The 22,062-nt window shown below is 37.3% G+C and overlaps 1 protein-coding gene across 10 annotated transcripts in view; it reads right to left on the bottom strand.

The window, feature by feature from the left end:
* The window catches only part of DACH1 (dachshund family transcription factor 1), a 368,016-nt gene that overhangs the window by 121,630 nt on the left and 224,324 nt on the right, over positions 1-22,062 (bottom strand). For 6 of the 10 annotated variants that reach the window (XM_072032503.1, XM_038187143.2, XM_072032504.1 and 3 more), the window contains exon 4: positions 270-425. The exons of the other annotated variants lie outside the window; for them this stretch is intronic. In XM_072032503.1, the coding sequence (XP_071888604.1) occupies positions 270-425 (156 nt within the window). The remainder of the gene's footprint in view (positions 1-269; positions 426-22,062) is intronic. 10 annotated transcript variants of the gene reach the window in all.

Here is a 22,062-nt window from a genome sequence, read left to right as displayed (position 1 = left end):
GGCTGTTTATTATCTTTTCTAGTATCTGCTGTAAAGTGACTTAGCAATGCGTTACCATGCCACTTACACACTGGTTAATAATTAAGTATCAATTTTATTGCATACATATTTGTTCTTTATCAACTCCACTTCCCCAGCTAGAACTTTGAAGAAAGTATTCCAATATCCCCCATAACTTTGACTTTTTGATAGCCTATTTATGTAAACACAAAATCAAGACAGGAATTGGAAGACTACTGATGTTAGTGCTGAAAGATGTCAACCCGTACCATTTGGCAGAAGGTGATTCTGTTGAAGAGGGTTGAGAGGATGGCTAACTGGAACATTATGCTGTCCAGGCAAGTTGGGGTGGTTAACAGAGGACTGTGATCCCTGGGTGGGGGGAGACTGAAGTTTTTCTTTATCCCAAGAACCATCACTGCTGCCTGTTGGGAATGAATATATATTATTTGGATGAAGGAAAACTCCAAATTTTTAATGTCTGAATCTGCAAGGAAGGCCAGCAATTTAACCTTCCTTGCAAGTGGCAATTTTCATTTATTTATTTATTCAATATGTGGGCTGGGAGAAGGGCAATTTATTTTTCTTTTCTGTTGTTGTTGGTAGTGGTGTTGTGTGTTTATTTATTTATTTATTTATTTATTTATTTTTGGTGGTGGTGGTGTGTTTGTTTTTTTTTTTCATCTGCTGAAAAAAAGATATGCAAGGATAACTTATTAATTTGAGTTAGAACAGACTTAAAAGTATTATAGTGGTGTTCAATCACACAAACTTTTTGTCTGATGTATTAATGTTTTTACATATACTTTTGCCATTCATAGTAAATAAAAAACATATGTGGCATTTGTTTTATATGTTTATTATATAAAAAAAAAAAGTTTTGTCTATTAATCCAATTAAAATTTAAACTACATTCATATTTCTTCCTGTACTTTTGAATGAACAAACATTATAGGAATTAACTAAAATATTCATTTATTGAACATGCTTGGGTGACCTTTTCTTGTTGTATATTAAATTTTTATTTTGCATTATTAATTAAAATGTAAGGAAATATTAATTGATTCCTTCAGTCTCTTTTTAGTGGAATGGACTAACAGCAAGGAAAAGTGTGGACAAAAAAAGGGTTGAGACGAGCAATAGTTCATGTAGTTGAGCATTTTTGCTGGGCCCCTGATAAAAAATACACACAGAGCTAAATGGAACAACAGAATTAAGGGACAATAAAAACTATTAACCTGTATGGCTTTGTATAGTAGAAATGGAAAATCCTTTCTTAAGACATTATTTATTGTACATATTCATGTGTAATGCTCAGATTGAGTATATATATGTCTACACATATGAAGAAATCCATAGACTATTGTATGTTTGTATATTTATCATATAAAATCAATAAAAAATGTTTGAATATATCAATAAATCACTATATCTATGAATTCCCAGCAGCATTAATATACACATCAGCAATATCTGACCTCTTCCTTTTTCATATGGAGTGCAATTTCACCTTCCTGACAATGTTTCTGCTGTTTTCATGTGATTTTTTCTTGATAAGGACTTCAGGATAACATTAGTCAAAACCTATTTAATCTATACTCAGCTTATATTTAGCATTGAAGGTTACAATGAAGTGCATATTTCTGAATGCTTTTCTGCATCATACTACCTAATAAACAGCAGGGCCTTGAAAGCAACAGGACTAATACTACCTCCTCCTTACTTCAGTAGAAATTAAGCACATTGATCTTGACATTTTTTAACATCAATTTTATGGGATGACAAAAGCACAAAAGTTGGTAGAATTCCAATTTAATTTCTCTACATCTATTAAAAACCTGATTATAAAAGTTGTACAACATAGTTTATAATGAAAAATACTCCATTATTGCCATGATTTTCTTTCCCTAGTTACTTCATGAAGACAGCTAAGGCTCAATATAAATTCTAACTCATTAGCTCAATACTGTCTCAATCCCAGTATAAATTGTTCAGAAGAAGGTAATAAAAATTCAGCCCTAACTCTACCACACTCAAACACAGCAATTTTATGAAACAACAAAAAGGATCAACTATATTAGATACTTCTACTATTTTACACAAAATTGTCACCACCTTTATGCAACGCATATAGCTGAGCTGGTTAATAACTGATTTGAATCTCATCATCACCTCTAATAAGCAAACATGTTTTCTTGTATTTTGAGAACTCAGGGACTCTAAAAAACACATGAAACAACTTTCAAACACATATATAATTAAAGGAGCTAAATCTTAGCTGAAAAAAAAAATCTAATTTTCTTTTCGCACAGTTTCTGCTTATTGCCACTGTGACATTTATATTTCATTTATTCTGAATATTCATCCAAATATGACTCCACAGATGAGAGTCAAACAGAAAATGTGTTCACCTCACTTAATTTAAGCCAAGATGTGGGTGTTGATGCTGATATGGACTCAGTAGAAGAAGACAGGTAGTTCCAAAGAGTTGTTCATTCCATCTTTGGGTACATGTACACAAATAATAAAGCTCTTTGTATGGCACTTAGGGCTTCATTGAAAAACAGCCACCAAAAATCTGAAAAGTATTGAGCAGGAACAAGCCCAATCTAAATCTTTGCTCCTGTTAAATAAAGGTCAAAGAAAGAACTTTGTTCTGGCAAATAATGTATCAGAGTACATCTGACTTGTCCATGCTGCTCTTATTTCATGCTGGATGCAGATGTCTGTCCTGCTGCATCTACTGTGAAGCCAGCATAAGCCCTGTGTGTTGGCTAGTTTAACACAAGTGGGACTATACTGCAATTCAAATGAATACCAGTACTGCCTAGTAACCAGGTAACGCCTACACATACAAGAGATGAAGAAGGAAAGAACATAAGAGACAAATGGAATGAATGCCCTCTGGGCTTGCCTAAATCTTAATAGTAAATGCAGAGAAAGCGTTTACAAATGGATTAGACTTAGATAGCTTAAGTAAAATGAATCTGTGTCAATATGTCTTCCTTTTGTAGCTACAAACTCTCCAATCCTCACCATCCACTGGAAAAAAAAAAAAAAAAAAAAAAAAAAAAAAAAAAAAAAAAAAAAAAACTATTTATTTATTTATTTATAGACATTTATTTCTGTTATTCTTAAAAAACAAACAACAAAAATAAAATAGAAAAGAATATTCAGTTTGTAAAATGTATTTCACACCTGGAGCAAAGTTCTTGAATTTACATGTACAGTTATAGTATTCTTAACAAAGAGACCATTTTACAAATCTTTTAAACACTTTAAAAAAAAAACTTTCCCATCCAAAGATGATGACATACATACGTACCACGCATATATGAATACATACAATATGTAGAATATATTATTAAGTATCATGAATATTTGTTAATATGATAAGTATGGAAGTTTTCTGCATTTCAATTTCATAGAGCTGGTGAACTCCTAGTAATAAGACATTTTTCCTATTTATTAACAGGACCATCTACATTACAATTAATTTCATGTTACATGCTGATGTTTGATATGGAGATAGAGTCAATTCTACTGTAACCTTTCATAACCTGGTCAAAATATTTTGCACAGTCAGTCATAGATTGCCAATTAGGCACTGATTATGTGGCCCAGAAATTAAATCTTTTTTAAAATCAGAACTCCTTTCTACTTCCATAGTACTGTATGTCTATTCTTTTAGAGGGATACCAAAACAAATACTGAATTGGAATAGATAAGTCTCAGAAAGCAAAGTATTGAGGGTAGTGTCTAGTCAGTTACAGATTCCTTCATACTTGTAGTCCAGCATCATCTGTCAAGATTTGTTTACAATGAAAATGATTCATAGACAGAATCCAATCCACAACATTAGAAACCACTTTCAAAATACAGGCTGCTGCACTACTTAACACTTTAAGTGGACAGACATGAAAATAAATAGTCTTGGCCATTTGCTGTGTGTTTCTTACATTAGTTAAGCATAACAATTTTCCTCTTAGAGGAAACAGTTATTTTCATTAATGTCAAAGAAAAATAAGTGTTATTCCTTAGACACTACTCACCGTCTGTACAATTAAGTGCAAGCCACCACTTCTGTCACTTTCTACATTTGATTTGGACTTAATGCATACAGTGGTTTCAAAGAGTATTAAAAATTTGTTGCCTTCTTCCTCTTCACTTGTTGCCCTGCTGGAGGCTTACGTTTTTCCAGTTTCCATCAGTAGCTGACAAGTCATTGTAATAGGATTAAAAGCTTGGACACCTGATATCCCTGGGTGCTGCAGTTCACCCTCATAAAAGCTGTTTGCTTTAAATTGAGAGAAAATCGTTTTTAGTGGCATAATTAATTAAATTATGCAAAGTATTCCAGATACAGCACAACCCTTTCTAAAGCAGCAATTGGAAGCTCTACATTGCTTTCAAACTGCATTTCAATTCATGCTGCACCAAGTTGATGAGAGAGTAGTGTTTTCAAGGCTTTCAAGCACAAGGGACGTAATTTTGAAATGTATATGCTTCACATTAACTGCTCAAACTCCACACATGTGCCCTCAAATAGGCGATTCAATAGCCAACTATGTTGTTCCTGTTCTATAGTACTAATATAAGCATTCAAAAATTTGAAATTAAAGTTCCAAGTGTAAGTAGATATTTAAAAAATGTGTTCAGGGTGTCTCATGTTTACTCATCACAGTCTGATGGAACAAAAATAACAATGCATTTTCATAATTTCAAAGACTGATTAAAGAATTTGGTGTTTCCCCAACAATCAACATTTCAGCACGTATTTTCTATAATGTGAGCTACCTTCTCTAATAATCAGCAGTTATACAACAAACCATTATTTGTACACTGAAGTGGATAGGTAAAAATGTGATGAATGGATTATTTGTATTCATTAGTAGCACAATTAGGTAGCTAAAGATGATAATAATAAATGAAAATAATTCTGGACTGGAAAGTAATGCACTCAAGAAAATGAAGCAGAAAACTAGGCTGTACACTGTCAACCTTGCAAGCAAACTGATCTCAGAATAACAGATTCATTTTCAGAAACCCATCTCTTATTTGCTTATCTTTTCTTTTCTAATTCTGTCCCCATTAACATTCAGCTTGTCTCAGTTAAGTTTCCTATAATGTAAGCTAAGCATTTTAGTTCCCTTTATAGGCAGTAGGGATATAGCCAATAAGCTCTAGAGAACTGTTGAGCTCACTCCATAGGAAACAGCTATCTTTGGTCAGCTGAATCTGAATCTTCTGGTTTTGGTGACTGCAGTGACTTCCCCCAGACTCAATTCACACCTAAACACACACCACCTGAGACAGCTAAAATAACTTCAGACATTCTTATAGGATAGATGATTACAGAACAATACCTGCAGGAGACCCCATGGTCATCTAGAGATGGAGGTCAGGCACTATCTAAGATAGCAGTAAGTATCTAAGATAGCAGTAAATACATACCTATGTCTAGGCAACTGAGTCAGATCTGTCCTGATTTTAGGTGGATTTTAGAAACTAAAACCAGAGCTACAAAGATGGTAAACGGCCTAGAGGGGAAGACATACAAGGAGCGACTAAGATCACTTTGCGTGTTCAGCCTAGAAATGAGAAGGCTGAGGGAAGACCTCATCGTGGCCTACAGCTTCCTCACATGGGAGAGTGGAGGGGCAGGTGCTGATCTCTTCTCTCTGATAACCAGTGATAGGACCTGAAGGAATGGATTCAAACTGAGACAGAGGAGGTTCAGGTTGGATATTGGGAAAAGGTTCTTCACTGAGAGGGTGCTCATGCACTGGAACAGGCTCCCCAGGGTCTTAGTCATGGCACCAAGCCTGCCAGAGTTTAAGGGTTTGGACTATGCTCTCAGTCATGTGGTCGGAATTTTTGGGTAGACCTGTGTGGAGTCAGGAGTTGGACCCAATGAACCTTGTGGCTCCCTTCCAACTCGGGATATTCTATGATTCAATTCTATAATTCTATGATTCCAGGCTCTCAAGTCTTCCTTTCATGTGGAAAACTTACTTATTTTATGGCATCTCACAGAGGACTCCATGTCTGTCCTTAGACAAGGGAAACCTAGCCCCAGCTCAGCCATTGTTTCAGATAATATTTGTAGTGGGTTTACGTGGCAAGGTTTTGGTAGTAGGGGGCCATAGGGGTGGCTTCTGTGAGAAGGATCTAGAAGCTGCCCCATGTTTGGTAAGGGCCCCACTGCTGACCAGAGCTGAGCCAATAAGCGATGTTGTTTTGCGCCTCTGTGAGAGCATATTTAAGACAGGGAAAAAAAAAAACGCTGCACCGCACAGCAGCTGGGAGAGTGAGAGGAGAGAGGAACAGCCTTGCAGGCACCAAGGTCAGTGAAGAAGGAGGGGGAGAGGTGCTCCAGGCACTGGAGCAGAAGTCCCCTGCAGCCCATGGAGTACCACGGTGGAGCAGGGTTCCACGCTGCAGCCCATGGAGGAGACCACGGTGGAGCAGGTGGCCCTGCACCGACTGAGGCTGCCGCCTGTGGAAGACCCCTGCCCAAGCAGATTCCGGGCCGGGCCCGTGGAGAGGAGACCACGCAGGAGCAGGTGACCTGGCAGGAGCTGCTGCCCATGGGGGACCCAGGTTGGAGCAGTTTTCTTCTGAGGGATGGACCCCGTGGTACGGACCCATATCTGGAGCAGCTCTGGAAGAGCTGCTGCCTGTGGGAAGCCCACGCCAGATCAGTTCATCAAGGACTGTATCCCATGGGTGGGACCCCACAGCACAGGAGACGAGAGTGACCAAGAAGGAGCGGCAGAGAAGAAGTGCTGTAGACTGACCATAACCCCCATTCCCCCGTTCCCCTGCGCCGCTCGGGGGGGAGGAGGTGGAAGAGGGTGGATGGGGGGGAAGGTGTTTTTGGTTTCTTTCCTTTGTTTCTCACTTCTCTAGCTTGTTACTAATAAGCAATAAATCTTACTGTCTCCCTATGCCAAGTCTGTTTTGCACGTTACAATAATTACTGCGTGATCTCCTTGTCCTTATCTCAACCTTTGAGCCCTTTTCATTGTATTTTCTCCCCATTCCTCTTTGAGGAGGGGGAGTGAGAGAGCAGTTGTAGTGGAGCTCAGCTGCCCACTGGAGCGGAACCACCACAATATTACATACACAAGCAGTATCATGTGGCAAAAAGACAAACGACAGACAGAATTTCTACTACAAACTCAAACTTTTTTTTTCTTTTTATTTTCTTTTTTCCCTTCCTCTCCACATTATTTTTGGTACTACTGATCTTCTCTGAGTCCCCTTAATCTTGCAAACAAGACTGCTGTTATCTTCTGTGTTTGCGGAAACAAACTGTATCTCAGCAACAATTACCAAACAAAACATCAGTATCAGCTGTGTTGGCTCATTTTTTTCTGAAGTGGACTACTCTTCACTATCTACTTCATTATTTATTTCCATTGGAAAATATGCATAATCAGTGTGCAAAAAGTTGGTAATCTTAGCATGTGACAGTGAGGAACCACTCATACCACTGTTTGAATCAAATCCTTCTTTAGATTTGATTGTTATAAATTTGTGATTTCATTTTTGTGTAACTCAATTCAGTCTCCTGAAATCAGCTACGGTTTTTACCTGCCATAAATGAGTGTTGTGAGGTATATAAAGGACAGACATTTATAGATAAAAGCATTTTTATAAGACCTCTGTATTACTATTATATCATTAAAAACAAATATAATTTTGCCTTATATAAATCCTGTCTGTCTCTTATTATCAATATGAAATATCTATTATATATATTACTACCTCTTCTGAGAGGTAGTAAAATGTTCAGGAGACCAAGTACTATGGCAAAGAGGAATAATAAGTTTCCAAAGACTTCCCTGAAACTCTTTGTGTTTCTTTGTTTTTCTAGATACGGATTTTTCTTTTTTCTTTTTTTTTTTTTTTTTCCACGGAAAGCCTTGCCTTGTAATTTTATGGTTATATAGTCATGCTAATGCTCTTAAATAGACCATGAGGAATGTGGCCTGATAATTGAAAGTTTTTATAATTTTCTCTAACATATTGGGTTTATGGGTTTAGTATTTGTAGTTCTGCTGTTTTACAGAAAACAAGAATGTACAGAAGAAAATTCTGAAAGAAAAAAATATATAGTTGATATACATTTTCCCACCAAAAAATATAAAGGAGAATCTGGAAAAAAAAAAAAAAAGAGGTGTTTGGCCTCAGTCATATTGACTGCTTCATTTATTGTCTTTATTGTCTTTATTTTATTACATAGACCATGGCAGAGTTTTGTTCCCACTTTATTCCACCTTTCCACATTTATCTTCTGATAAATAACAATTGCAGTACAAACAGGTAATTCCAGGAAACAAGATGGAATTCTACATGCTGAATATCAGGGTATAGTCTTAATTACATATCAGAAAATATTGAATTTATATAAACTAATAAGCGATATATTATTTTTTTTTACACTAGCACTGAATCCCATGAAATATATATTTCACACTTTATACTAATCTTTCATTATTTTGGCAGAGATTAACACAGGAAAAGCTTTTTTTTTTCTTTTTTTTTCCTTTTTTAATTCAATTTAAGGAATAATGAAACTGTCCAATGCAAGTGAAAGCTCAGCAGCTCAGTCACAGGATGTGTGACATTCACCTAAAAATAGATTTTTCTTTTGTCTCCTTTCACAAGTACCTACCTTCTCATTTCATAGATAATACACAGTTTATTAGTATGGTTATATAATGTTATATGATAAAAGTGCAATTTATACATGTAAAACTAAATGTGAAGTCATAAGAAAAAAATAAAATAAAATAAAATTAGACATAGCTGTAGCACTGTGTTCAGGAAAACAGTAACTGGACAATATTTTCCTATTAGGTACACCTAAGCAAATATGTTAATTTCAGAGCAGATAGCTAGAATCGCAATTAGTCCCTTGATGTAGAATTTTTATGACGTAACTATAAGCATGTTATGAGAACTCTACAAAAATAGGCGAATAGCAACATTTATTTTATCTTATTCAACATAGAATCATAGAATCATAAAGGTTGGAATAGACCTCCAAGATCATCTGATCCAACCATCCCCCTAGCACCAATATAACCCACTAAACCATGTCCCTAAGCACCACATTCAACCTTGCCTTAAACGCCTACAGGGACAGTGACTCTACCACCTCCCTGGGCAGCCCATTCCAATGCCTAACTACTCTGTCTGAGAAGGAATTTCTCCTACTTTCCAACCCAAACCTCCTCTGGCACTACTTGAGGCCATTCCCTCCAGTCCTGTCGCTAGTTATCTGTAAGAAGAGGCTGACCCGCAGCTCTCCACATCTTCCTTTCAAGTGGTTGTAGAAAGCAATAAGGTCTCCCCTCAGCCTCCTCTTCTCCAGACTAAACAAGCCCAGTTTCCTCAGCTGCTCCTTATAGAACTTGTGTTCCAGACTCTTCACCAGCTTCATAGCCCTTCTCTGGACATACTCTAGGGCCTTGATGCCTTTGTTGTAGTGAGGGGCCCAAAACTGAACACAATACTCGAGGCGCAGCCTCACCAGAGCAGAGTGCAGGGGGACAATCACCTCCCTGGTCCTGCTGGCTACACTATTCCTGATACAAGCCAGGATGCCCTTGGCCTTCTTGGCCACCTGGGCACACTGCAGGCTCACAAGCATCAACCAATACCCCCAAATCTTTTTCTTCTGCACATCTTTCCAGCTACTCTGCCCCAAGCCTGTAGCATTACATGGGGTAGTTGTGACCAAAGTGCAGGACCTGGCACTTAACCGTGTTGGACCCCATCCCTTTGGCCTCTGCCCACCGACCCATCCTGTCCAGGTCTTTCTATCCTCTGGCAGACATACACTTCCCCCCAGTTTGGTGTTGTCTGCCAGCTTACTGAGGGTGCACTCAATTCCCTCATCCAAATCATCAATAAAGATATTAAAGAGGATGGGCCTTCTTTAATAATCTCCCCTGGCACAACTTTAGCCCTTTCCCCCTTATCCTATCATTGGGCATGTGGGAGAATAGACCAATCCCCACCTCGCTATGGCTTCCTTTAAGGTACCTATTTGTGACAGTCCAGGTGGAGCAGCAGGTCTCTAATTACCTGAACGGTGAGGGGTTTATTCTGCTCCCCGTCCCAGACTTCCAGTTCCAGAGGCTGAGTACTCCAAGGATAAGTGGTCTGGCTAGTAAAGACAAATGTAAAGCCTTTTCCTTATCCTCAGTAGTCATGTTCCCCGCTGTGTCCAGTGAGGATGGAGATTCTCCTTGGGCCTCCTCTTGCCATTAATATATTTATAAAAACATATTTTGTTATCCTTAACCATAGCGGCCAGGTTGAGCTCGTGCTGGGCTTTAGCCTTCCTGATTTTCTCTCTGGCAACTTCCTCATACTCTCACCAAGCTGCTTGTCCCTTTCTGCATCGGACATAAACTCTCTTTTTCTCCCAGACTCTCAGTAAAAGTTCCCTGTTCAGCCATTCCAGTCTTATTCCCTTACAGCTCAACTTACAGCACACAAGGATATCCTACTCCTGCACCTTTAAGACTTCCTTCTTGAGGAGTGCCCAGCCTTCATGGACCCCTCTGCCCTTCAGGACAGAACCCCAAGAAATCCTCCCTACCAATGTCCCAAATAGCTCAAAGTCTGCCTTCCAGAAGTCCAAGGTAGCAGTTTTACTGACCCCCCTCCTGACTTCACAAAGAATAGAGAATTCTACCCTTTCATCATCACTCTGCCGATGACAGTTCCCGACCACCACATCTCCCACCAGTCCCTCTCTGTTTATTAGGTAATTAATTTATTACTATATATTCACATTTTGTATAACTCTGCATACGAATATCTCCTGTACACTTAAGGAACAGGTAAAAGAGTATGTCCAGCTGAGTAGCATATAACTGCCACAGGAAAGCCAGAAGACTGCACAGGCTCTGAAGTCCATAGAGAAATTACCTCATCCTTTTGTAAGCAGGTGTTAACTCTGAGAGGAATTGTCTTTCTCCTAAATTGTTTGTACTGCTTTAATCTGCCTTGACCACTACGATATAATCTTAATTTTCTAGTTCTTATATAGTACTTTTTTTCGTAAATTTGCAGCATGGAAAAGTGTCACACCTCAAAGGAATCCAGTGAACATTAAAGAAAAAAAAAAAAAAAAGCCTCTTTTAGATGCTAAACTTCTGTGTTATTTGGACACATACAGATAAATGTGTATCCATGTGTACATCTGTCTACTTTTATGTGTATGCATGCATGCACACACACAAACTGCACATGTAAATATATAAGGGATACAACAAACTGTCAGCCAGAAATTCACTAATAAATATCCTTTTCATACATTTGGATTTGTAAACAGCATATGTATACTTCAGCCAGCTCCAATGCCAGTACATTCAGCCTAACAAGCAAAATCAGACCATGAATCATACTTCCTTCATTGCAGTTTATCACATACGACCTAGTGTTTGCCACAGAGTAAGAATCATTATTATAGCTGTTATACAGTACATCACTATGCTACAGTAACTTCATTGAAGCACACTGAACAACATTCAAGCACTTCAGCCTTTATGTTTTTGTTTGTTTGTCTGTTTTTTCTCTATTTCCCGAGACAGATTACTATGCCATTCTGCTACTTAGAGAAGGAAATCTTTACTCAAAGTTCATGGATCCTGAATCTTGCTTCTGGACTGCTGAAACTTTTACTCTTCTTGCACACAATGTATTGTTTGTTCAGGATGATGACAACAGAAATGACTACTTGTATGAGTAGTAGTAATGGTAGTAGTAATATGTGATACTTAGTGCAGATGGGCAGTCCTAGTTTCATTGTCCTGAAAGGCTTACAATGTGAAATTACATAAGAAATGGTAGGCATACAAAGACAGCAGACCACAAGGAATTTCACTCAGTAGGGAGATATATACACATATCTGCTATAATTGCCTCTCACAAATGACGCTGCTTATGCAAAAAGGATCATTTTCTCTTTGAAATTTAGTCTACCAATATTTTTCTACTTCTTACATATTGATACCCTCCCCATTCAAAACTACTACTGTTTATCTGACTGGAGCCTTACAAAAATTGTCAAAGTTAAAAAGCAATAGCATCCCAAAGCATGGAATTGGATTTAAGAGAGTAGGAATACAAAAGAGATATATCTTAATATATTTCTTAAACCTTTTATTGGTTTTTGCAATCTTATTGTAGCTATTTTCTAATCAATTTTGCTATATTTGTTTCACTTTTAAACTGGAAAGACATCACCATTTTAAAGATAATAAGGCCATACTTTGTGTGTGTGTGTCTTTGGGGTTGGTTGTTTGTTTTTCTGTTTTACTCCAGAAAAGTCTGGACCACTCTTACCAACATTCATTTCTAATGCCAAAACATTTTCACCTACTGTAGAAGAAACAAAATAGACAATCCAGTGTTTGACACAAAATCCTATTGTCATTAAATGATAGCAAGGTATGCTAATTTGTTCAACTGTAGTTTTTTAGAGTTGTCTCTTCTTGTCCTTTAATAGTTCTAGACAAGGAATTTCTCCCCAGCTGTAAGATAAAGATTTAGTACTCTGAACTTTACAAACCCCCAAAAATTTAATAGTCATTCTAGGCTGTTTTTAAAAGAGTCTTATATCAACACAATTTCTGCAGAATTGCAAACACCTTTTAATTGTACTTTAAACAATATGTATAACTTTGTGTCTCAGACAAAAAGTCCTATCAAGGGATTTACATTCAGACCCATCCCATTTATTAAAAATGACGATGGTAAACTCTTTCACTGGTTAGGAAAAGACATAAGCACCTCTCTGCTTCCCTTTCCTTCTTCCATGAATCCCTCTTCATTAGGAGTAGTTCAGCTAGTCAAGAAGTGAGGAAGGGTACATAACAGGAGACAGAATACATACATATGAGAGAGACAAAAACAAACAAACAAACAAAAAAACAAAAAACCTTTAGCCCATTCCCCCACATCCTATCATTGGGCACGTGGGAGAATAGACCAATCCCCACCTCGCTACAGCCTTCTTTAAGGTATCTATACACTGCGATAAGGTCACCCCCGAGCCTCCTCTTGTCCAGACTGAACAAGCCCAGCTCCCTCAGCCGCTCTTCGTAAGACTTGTTCTCCAGACCCCTCACCAGCTTTGTCGCCCTTCTCTGGACTCTCTCGAGCACCTCCATGTACTTCTTGTAGCAAGGGGCCCCAAACTGAACACAGTACTCCAGGTATGGCTTCACCAGAACCAAGTGCAAGGGAACAACCACTTCCCTAGCCTTGCTGGCCACACCATTTCTTATACAAGTCAGGATGCCATTGGCCTTCCTGGCCACCTGAGCACACTGCTGCCTCATATTCAGCCAACTATCCACCAATGCTCCCAGGTCCTTCTCTGCCAGACTGCTTTCTAACCACTCATCTCCCAGCCTGTAGCGCTGCTTGGGGTTGTTGTGCCCCAGGTGCAGGACCCGGCACTTGGCCTTGTTGAACTTCATGCAGTTGACCTCAGCCCATCGGTCCAGCCTATCCAGATCCTTCTGCAGAGCCTCGAGCAGATCGACACACGCACCTAACTTTGTGTCATCTGCGAACTTACTGAGGGTGCATTCGATCCCCTCATCCAGATCATCAATAAAGATATTAAAGATAACTGGCCCTGGAGAACACCACTAGTGACCAGCCTCCAACTGGATTTAACTCCATTCACCACAACTCTGGGCCTGGCTATCCAGCCAGTTTCTAACCCAATGACGCGTACGCCAGTCCAAGCCAAGAGCAGACAGTTTCTTGAGGAGAATGCTGTGGGAAACGGTGTCAAAAGCCTTACTGAAGTCAAGGTGGACCACATTTGCAGCCTTTACCTCATCCACCAAGCACATCACTTTGTCATGGAAGGAGATCAGGTTTGTTAAGCAGGACCTGCCTTTCATAAACCCATGCTGACTGGGCCTGATTGCCTGCTTGCCCTGCAAGTGCCACGTGATAACACTCAGGATAATCTGCTTCATGACCTTTCCTGGAACTGAGGTCAAACTGATAGGCCTATAGTTTCCTGGGTCTACCCTACAGCCCTTCTGGTAGATGGGTGTCACATTTGCTAGCTGCCAGTCAGCTGTGACCTCCCCTGATAGACAGGACTGCCGATAAATGATGGAAAGCAGCTTGGCCAGTTCTTCCACCAGTTCCCTCAGCACCCTCGGGTAGATCCCATCTGGCACCATTGACTTGTGCATATCTAAGTGCTGTAGTAGGTTGCCAACCATTTCCTCATGGATTGTGAGGGCCACATTCTGCTCCCCACCCCCTTCCACCAGCTCAGGGTATTGGGTATCTAGAGAACAACTGCTCTTGCTACTAAAGACTGAGGCAAAGGAGGCATTAAGCACCTCAGCCTTTTCCTCATCTCTCATCACTAAGTTTCCCTCCACATCCAGTTGAGGATGGAGATTCTCCTTTTCGTGTTAATGTATTTATAAAAACATTTTCTGTTATTTTCTGTTAACAGCAGTAGCCAGACTGAGCTCCAGATGAGCTTTGGCCTTTCTAATTTTATCCCTACACATCCTTACAACATCCTTATAGGCCTCCCGAGTGGCCTGCCCTCTTTTCCAAAGATCATAAACCCTCTTTTTTTTTTCCTAAGCTCTAGCCACAACTCTCTGTTCAGCCAGGCTGGTCTTCTTCCATGCTGGCTTGTCTTTGGGCATGTGGGGACAGGCTGCTCCTGAGCCATTCAGATTTCCTTCTTGAGGAGTACCCAGCCTTCCTGGACTCCTCTGCCCTTCAGAACCACCTTCCAAGGGACTCTATCAACCAGTGTCCTGAATAGTTCAAAGTCAGCCCTACGGAAGTCCAAGACTGTGGTTTTACTGACCCCCCTCCTGACTTTGCCAAGATTGCATACAAGCCTTTCTTACAGATCATTGTTGACTACAGATAAGTCTGCACTGCTCATTTGTATTTAATTCATGTGAGATAAGACGGATCTGAATGTAAACCTTTGTCTGATGCTTTCTTAAATGCACAACACTTGGCTGATTGTTTAGTGGGGAAAACAACAAACAAACAAATGAGCAAACAAAATTATCTTCTACCATTAACATTTTTCTGGTATAATTCAAGGGACTGTAATGATTTCTCTTTAAGAAAAGGTGAGCTCACTTTCCTGTGGTAGTATTAAGAATAGGTTTCTGTCTGCACCTTGATAAAAGCATTAAACAAAGAAGACCCCACCCCTAAGTGTCTTTTAAGGGTTGCTGGAACAGGGGACTGGTATTCTAGGATTATCACTAATAAATCAAGATGTCAGGTCATCTTAATAACTAATTCTGCCCACCTTCAGCACAACCCAACCTCTGCTTTGTCTGTCACAGCATAAAGAGAAGCAACATCAGAATTTTTTACAGTATCCACTGTAGAACCATCTCACCTTCCTGTATGCTACACTCAACCGAGAATTCTCTCATGAATGTCCTTTAAATGCTTCTTAACCTGGCCTGAAATCTCTTCCTTTCTCAGACACAGATAATATCAACATCCAAAGAGAAAAAATCATGAGTAATGTTTCGTCAAATTTGTTATTACTCTTGTAAGAAAATATAAGTGTGTTTATACTTTGTAACTCATGCTGTTTAAGTAAAGAAAAACAGCAATGTTAATTTTAGATTGAAAAATGGTTAGGCGTAGATCTTAAACTAAAATATGAGACAAGGGGCAGATGTTTTCCTGATGTTCAAGGAAAAATCATGCAAAAATTATGCCTGTTTTTGTGAATTATTTTTATATAACTATTTATTTATAATTATTATTACTACTGAGGATTTTTGACTCCTTAGAATGAATTAGAACATTTTTCTCAAACACTTTGTTTTTGCAAATGATGTTGAATACGTAGTCAATATATATTTCTGACAAAAATCAATTTAATCAATTTAACTGTTTTTCAGTGAAAACTGTATTTCTCACTTTTAAATCACCAAAACAAACAAGTAATTAACTGGCAACTACCCTTCTAGAAATCAAATCCCAGAAATAAAATTTGTCCTAAAAACACTAGAATACCTTAAAGTGGTATTCTTAAAAATGGAATTGTAAGTAGTAGTGAGTACCTGGCATACGAATTTGGCATAGAGCTTAACATGCCTTACAAGATATAGAATACATAATTCCACCATTACACTCTGTAGCTGGAAAAGATCTACAAATCATTTTTAAACATCTTCTCCTTGAAGTTAGTGAGACTTGAATAAAACCCAAATTTCATTCCAGTTTCTTTGATGTACCAGTTTGATCACAGCTGAGTTCAAAGTTCTAATTCAAACTAGCACAGAGGCATGTTAGCTCAAGAGAGGTACAAACGCTAAAAACTGGCTAAAAAGGTTATTATCTTGTGGTTAATCTATGAAGGACTAAAATAGGTTGTTTGAATATGAGTTATATGACAACAGACTATTTGTTCTTTTAAGTGGTTAGCTAACAAAAGAAGTTTAAAAATCAAGACTACTCTTAGTTTCTACAGGGATTTCTGTGCAGCCTTCAGGACTGATACTGTGTTAAAGTACTAGTACAATTTTTCAAGCACATTACTCTGAACATAATGCTTTGAAAAATTTAAAATGGGGAACAGATAGCAAAATGTCATTTCTTTCATAGCTACAAAATGCAAACTCCAAGTGTTTTAACCTAATGAATAAATGAGTTTGTCCTTTATGTATAAAATATAGTTTGTGTTTGTTGCACAAGATTTTTAATAATAGATGAATTTTAGGTTTGCTTCAACATATTCAATAAAGTGTGATTAATTTGGTTTTTCAAAAATGCAAACTAGACATTACTATATTACTCTACAAAATGCACAGCTTGCAACATTATTGTCTCTGTGGGATCTTAAATTGAATTGTAAAATGTGTCTTATTTCCAGTTTGATTTATGTAAGAAATTTCAGTGGATAATGCCCTTTTTGAAGTTTCAGTGCTTTCTGCAAAGAAAAAATACATAACTAAAAATCATGACACAGTTTATTATAAATCACAGCAAAGTTTTATCATTACATAATGTTCCTCTTAAAAATCATGTAGTGATGCCACACACACAGTTCAGTGAATTAACTTTTTTTGGTGAAGTTTCATATTATGACAGATTATATAACACATTTCTGACATGTTCTGTGATTTTATTGCAATATTCTAAGTAATTACCAAATCTCTTCTTCTCTAAAACAGCTTTCCTGTGCCCTGAGAATTAATCTATGATACCATTTAACTTGGCTTTTTGAAGTAAATATCACTAGATAAAAAGCCAGCTGGTTCTGAATAATGGGATACTTGAATGAATGTATTAGTGTTTGAAAATGAGAGTACAAATCTTTTAAAAAGATTAATTTCCATAAGAAAGATAGCTCACAGATCTACAAAAGAATAAATTCAAAACATAATAAACTGGCAGAAAGAGAAGTAGATTAAAGTAAAGGCAGCAGCACCTTGTTATTGCAGCTGTTGTATAGCAGTGATTCTGTATCAATTACAACATTTGGTACGTATGGGCAGACTCTTCAAAGGTTTCAGTATAAAGCTTGAGTCTGGAATACAGAGTACATAATAACTTGAGTGATTAATATTTTTTTTTCTTAACAGGACATAACTTTTGTTTGCAACAATTGAGTCTTTCGGAAGAGTTACAAAGACGCCTCTGACTTTAATGTGAAAACCTAACATCAGTTTTGTTTATTATTAAAGATTTGGATATGAACTTATCTTTATCATGAAAATAGCTTGGCTTTATCACAGCACACAAATGCTGACATCAGCATGTAAACTGACTTTTATTGTCCTATGGACTTTATTTTCAATATCCTGTTTCAAAATATGTTTCCTTGAATGGGTCTAGAATTCTGTTCACACAATTACTTTGGCCAAACATTAATGAAAACAAAGTTTGCTGATGCCAGTAAGTACTGTGGATTTGTGTAAAATAGAATGGGGAAATAAATTATGTTGGGCCAAACTTTAAAATGTGAGGGTTTTTTTTGTTTGTTTGTTTGTTGTTGTTTTTTGTTTGTTTGTTTGGGGGGGAAGCTGGTGGTGGTGGTGGTGGCTGGTTGGTTGGTTAGTTGTACTGTGGGTTTTTTTGTTTGTTTTGCTGATGGTGTTAATCGAGGTTCTATCAGCTTCTCTCAAAGTCTGTCACTGATAGACATGAAAGTCAGATTCATCCAAGTAACCTGTTCTGCGCAATCTAGTAAGTTTGGCATGAAACACAATATCCCTGAAGGATGTTATAAGGCTTTATAACTGTTAGTAAAGTACAGGGAATTACAACTATTATTTTTTTCAGTTGAGTTCATTTGAGTTTGGTTTATATCTTGTCTTATATATTTATAGATTTATTACATATATGTAATGAATACACTTTACAATACATGTATACTATTACTATACTAAAGTAAAGTATACTTTCCACTTTATTAAATCAAAGCATTTCTAATCCCAGTTCCTTCACCTCCTGAAATGTTAACATTTCATATGGAATGGATATTAAAGGATTCCTAACATACCATGTCCTAATAGTGACTGAAAACAGACAGTGGTGCAGACAAGTGAACACTTACATGAATGGTATTCAACATAATAATTACATAATGGTGTCTTAGTGAAAGCAGAAGTTGAGGATAAAGCTCCATGGTCAAATGTAACCAAGTTATTAAATAGTCCCTGATAGTTGAACCAAAGTAAGTGTATGACAGAACTTGTCACCCCAAACCTTATCTATGCATATATATGCACTATATCAGCAGCAGAATGCAGTACGGAAAATTATTAAGCCATAATAACTCAGTGATATTCTTTCATAAGCCTGTCGTTCTTGTCAGGTATCCTTAGATAAATATTATACTGAACATGCAAGTACATATGACATGTGTGCACTAAAAATGTTCAGCTATATTAGGCATTCTGTACTCTGCAGGATTATGTATCTGCTCAGTTATATTTCAATGCACAGAAAAGCTTGCTCCTGTGCCTGCTGGAGATAATGACAAACTTCAGTGAGAGAAGCATCAAGTCAAAAGATTAGAATTAGATCTCTGTAACAGCTGTGATGACTCATCTTGAAGATCATACTTTCCTCCATTATTTTAATTTGCTAAGTCAAATAAACTGCCAGACTCCCTTGTACGCTTTGAGAACATCACAGACCTCTACACAGAAATGAGCGTTCAGTGATTAGGAATAATTTGAACCACGTAAATGAAACTAAAAACAAATCAGGGGAGTATTTCAAGATTAAGGCAAATGTCTATTGCAATGTAACTGAAAAGAGTTTAGATATTACACATTATTCCTCTTAGAATTCAGTGATATTTACTATAAAAAGATGCTTCTTTGTAGTTGTTGTTAAAACTATCTACAAAATGTTTACAGCAGTTTTCTGAAAGTAACTTCACATTCTTTTTTAATCATACTACTTCTAGAAAGCTGCTTTTAGTTAAAATAGAAAAATTGTAGTTACAAGGTTTCTGCAAACATAACTGCCATTCCATTAAGGAAATGGCACAGCAAACAGTAAATAGTGGCCCCAAGGGAAATGTAAGTATTGATTTTATTACTATGTTGGTTGGATTGTATTTGCAATTGTCAACTCTAATTTTAGGCTGTGCATTAAGTATCCCTATAATAGCTTAAGGAAAAAAAGCAAATATTAATTAGAATGTATTGATAACGTTTTAAAAGTCTTAGATTTAGTCCTTACCAAGCATATATTTTGAAAAAACACAAACGTATTTATTGCTTGTAAATGTAGCTAATAAATAAATAGACAGAAACTATAATAACATGGATTACATGATACTTTTTTGTGCATCATGTCATCTGCTGGATGCAATTACTTAAAATTAAAACTGAAATTAAGTGTGAATATATTTATTATTGCATGTGGCTTTTTTATAGCAAATAAGGTGAAGTAACTATTCAAATACAACATGATCAGTCCACAGATTGTTATATTCATCCTACCAATTACTTTCTGATAGTCCGACTCTTACCATTTTGTCTCTCAGTATTGCAGTCTACTACCAACAGAAACAACAAGAAGGGTTATATTTGCAGATACTACTACAGGTAATTTGTGACCTTTTTTCTGCTCTTTAGTTAATTCAAAACAGTACATTCATAAAACCAAACTTCTTATACACTATCGTTTATTTCTGATAATATCCATATACACTTCAGTAACAGAAAAGATTCATGACTCACTCAAGTATTGAACTGCAGAAAGTAGATACTAGCAGGCATACAATTATCTGTTAGAATATAAAGATGTATTGGCTTCTTCCTCAAAGTTTTGCAATCTTGATATATGAAATTAAAAGACAGTAAGTGTGTGGTGATGGTAATTTCAAATAATGTAAGACTGATGTGACAATTCACAGGAAAAAGATTTCCTAACAATATGTACTTCTCATTCTATCGCACTGTGTCACGTGCACAAGTATACAAAAAGCACTGACTGATATAGCTGACACTTCAGAAAAAAAAAATCTATTCCTGAAAAATTTATTGTTTAATGTGTTAAGTTTCTAAAGCTAGCTAAAAATAATTGTTTATACCATCTACAGTGTTGCCAACTCTTGCAATTTTATCACCAGCCCTGATGTCATTCATACTTTACAATTTCTTCTTCAGAAGACATAAAAATATGTGGTAATTTCAGCATTTCAGTTTAAAGAAAGACCCTCCTGTTCCCTCCAACTGTGTGCTGTAGCATGCAAAATTGTGGGGAAGGCCCTGTGATGGAGCGAGTGGCTGGGGCTGTGGGGTCTCCTCCCTAGGAGCCTCATTTCTCCTCCCTAGGGGCCACACTTCCAGCTATGCTGGAGATCTGTTAAACCTGGAGCAAGGTAAATACCCTGGGCTTAACATTGTCATAACTGAACTTGTTGTGAAGCTGTATCCTAAATCTGGACAAAGCAACAACTCAAAAGAACTATAGTATCAAAACATTAATTTTCAGACAAATGGTCTGCAATTCTGTTCCTGCACCAGGCTCCTTCCTCTTCTTTATACATACATGTTGACCACTGTGATATTTAAGAGGTTTGAAAGTCTTTTCCTATTTCCTGACAAATGATGGAAAAATGGAAATGGAAGCCCTGCCGAATTTTTCCTGCCTATGTCTTTACCACCCATACAACTAAGAGCTTGCAGAGGGACAGCCTTCATGAGAAGCGGACAGGGCAGATGAAATACTCTGTGAGCTCTTCTGACTTCTTATATCCAGAAAGAGACAAACTTGATAGATACTACCAGCACTTAGTTTTCCACAAACACACAGACTCCTACAGAGCTGTTCCGAGAAGTGGGCAAGCAGAGGTTCTCCCTAAATTCCCTAATATGCTCTCTGCATATTATAGAACCTTACTTCCTCTGTAAAAGCCTTCAGGTGAATAAATTAAGGTGTGTTATGTTTGGCATGTGTCAATACACACAGCTGTATAAAAGTTCAAGGACCACTTGTGTTATGCATGTATTTGTACCTTCTTTCCTCCCAGGAGACATCAAGATCTTAATCAAACATCTAAGTAACACTTAGGTGGTGCAGAGGGGATTGCTTGTGGGTCACTTGATGAAAATAAATTTCACTATTCCTACTGGTTGCTAAAATGTATGGCCATTAATTTTACTCAGCTGTTATTTACTTTATCCAGTTGTATCTTTGCTACTAAAAATTTAAAACAAACTTAGAAATACACAAATAAAATATTAAATCAAAATTATAGCTTTTAACTTGTAAATGTACATTTCTCTGACACAGTATAGAAGGGCTTCCACAAGATGAGTACAGAAGGTCTGGGAGAAAAATAAAATTCAGACTACTCAACTGTAAATCAAAGTGCTGTAAGTTCTGGTCAAACTACTTTTATTTATTTATTTATTTTTAATATTTTGCACTTCAAGCAAATTCAATTTATCTAATGCAATATTTCCTGAACAGACATGTATTAATCAACTACAACACTGTGTAGGCAGGCATGGGATTATGACTGAAATGTTT

This window comes from Anas platyrhynchos, chromosome 1 (genome assembly GCF_047663525.1).
Source record: "Anas platyrhynchos isolate ZD024472 breed Pekin duck chromosome 1, IASCAAS_PekinDuck_T2T, whole genome shotgun sequence".
NCBI lineage: Eukaryota > Metazoa > Chordata > Aves > Anseriformes > Anatidae > Anas > Anas platyrhynchos.
The sequence above is the reverse complement of the archived record's forward strand: the minus strand, read 5'-3'. Positions and strand labels throughout refer to the sequence as shown.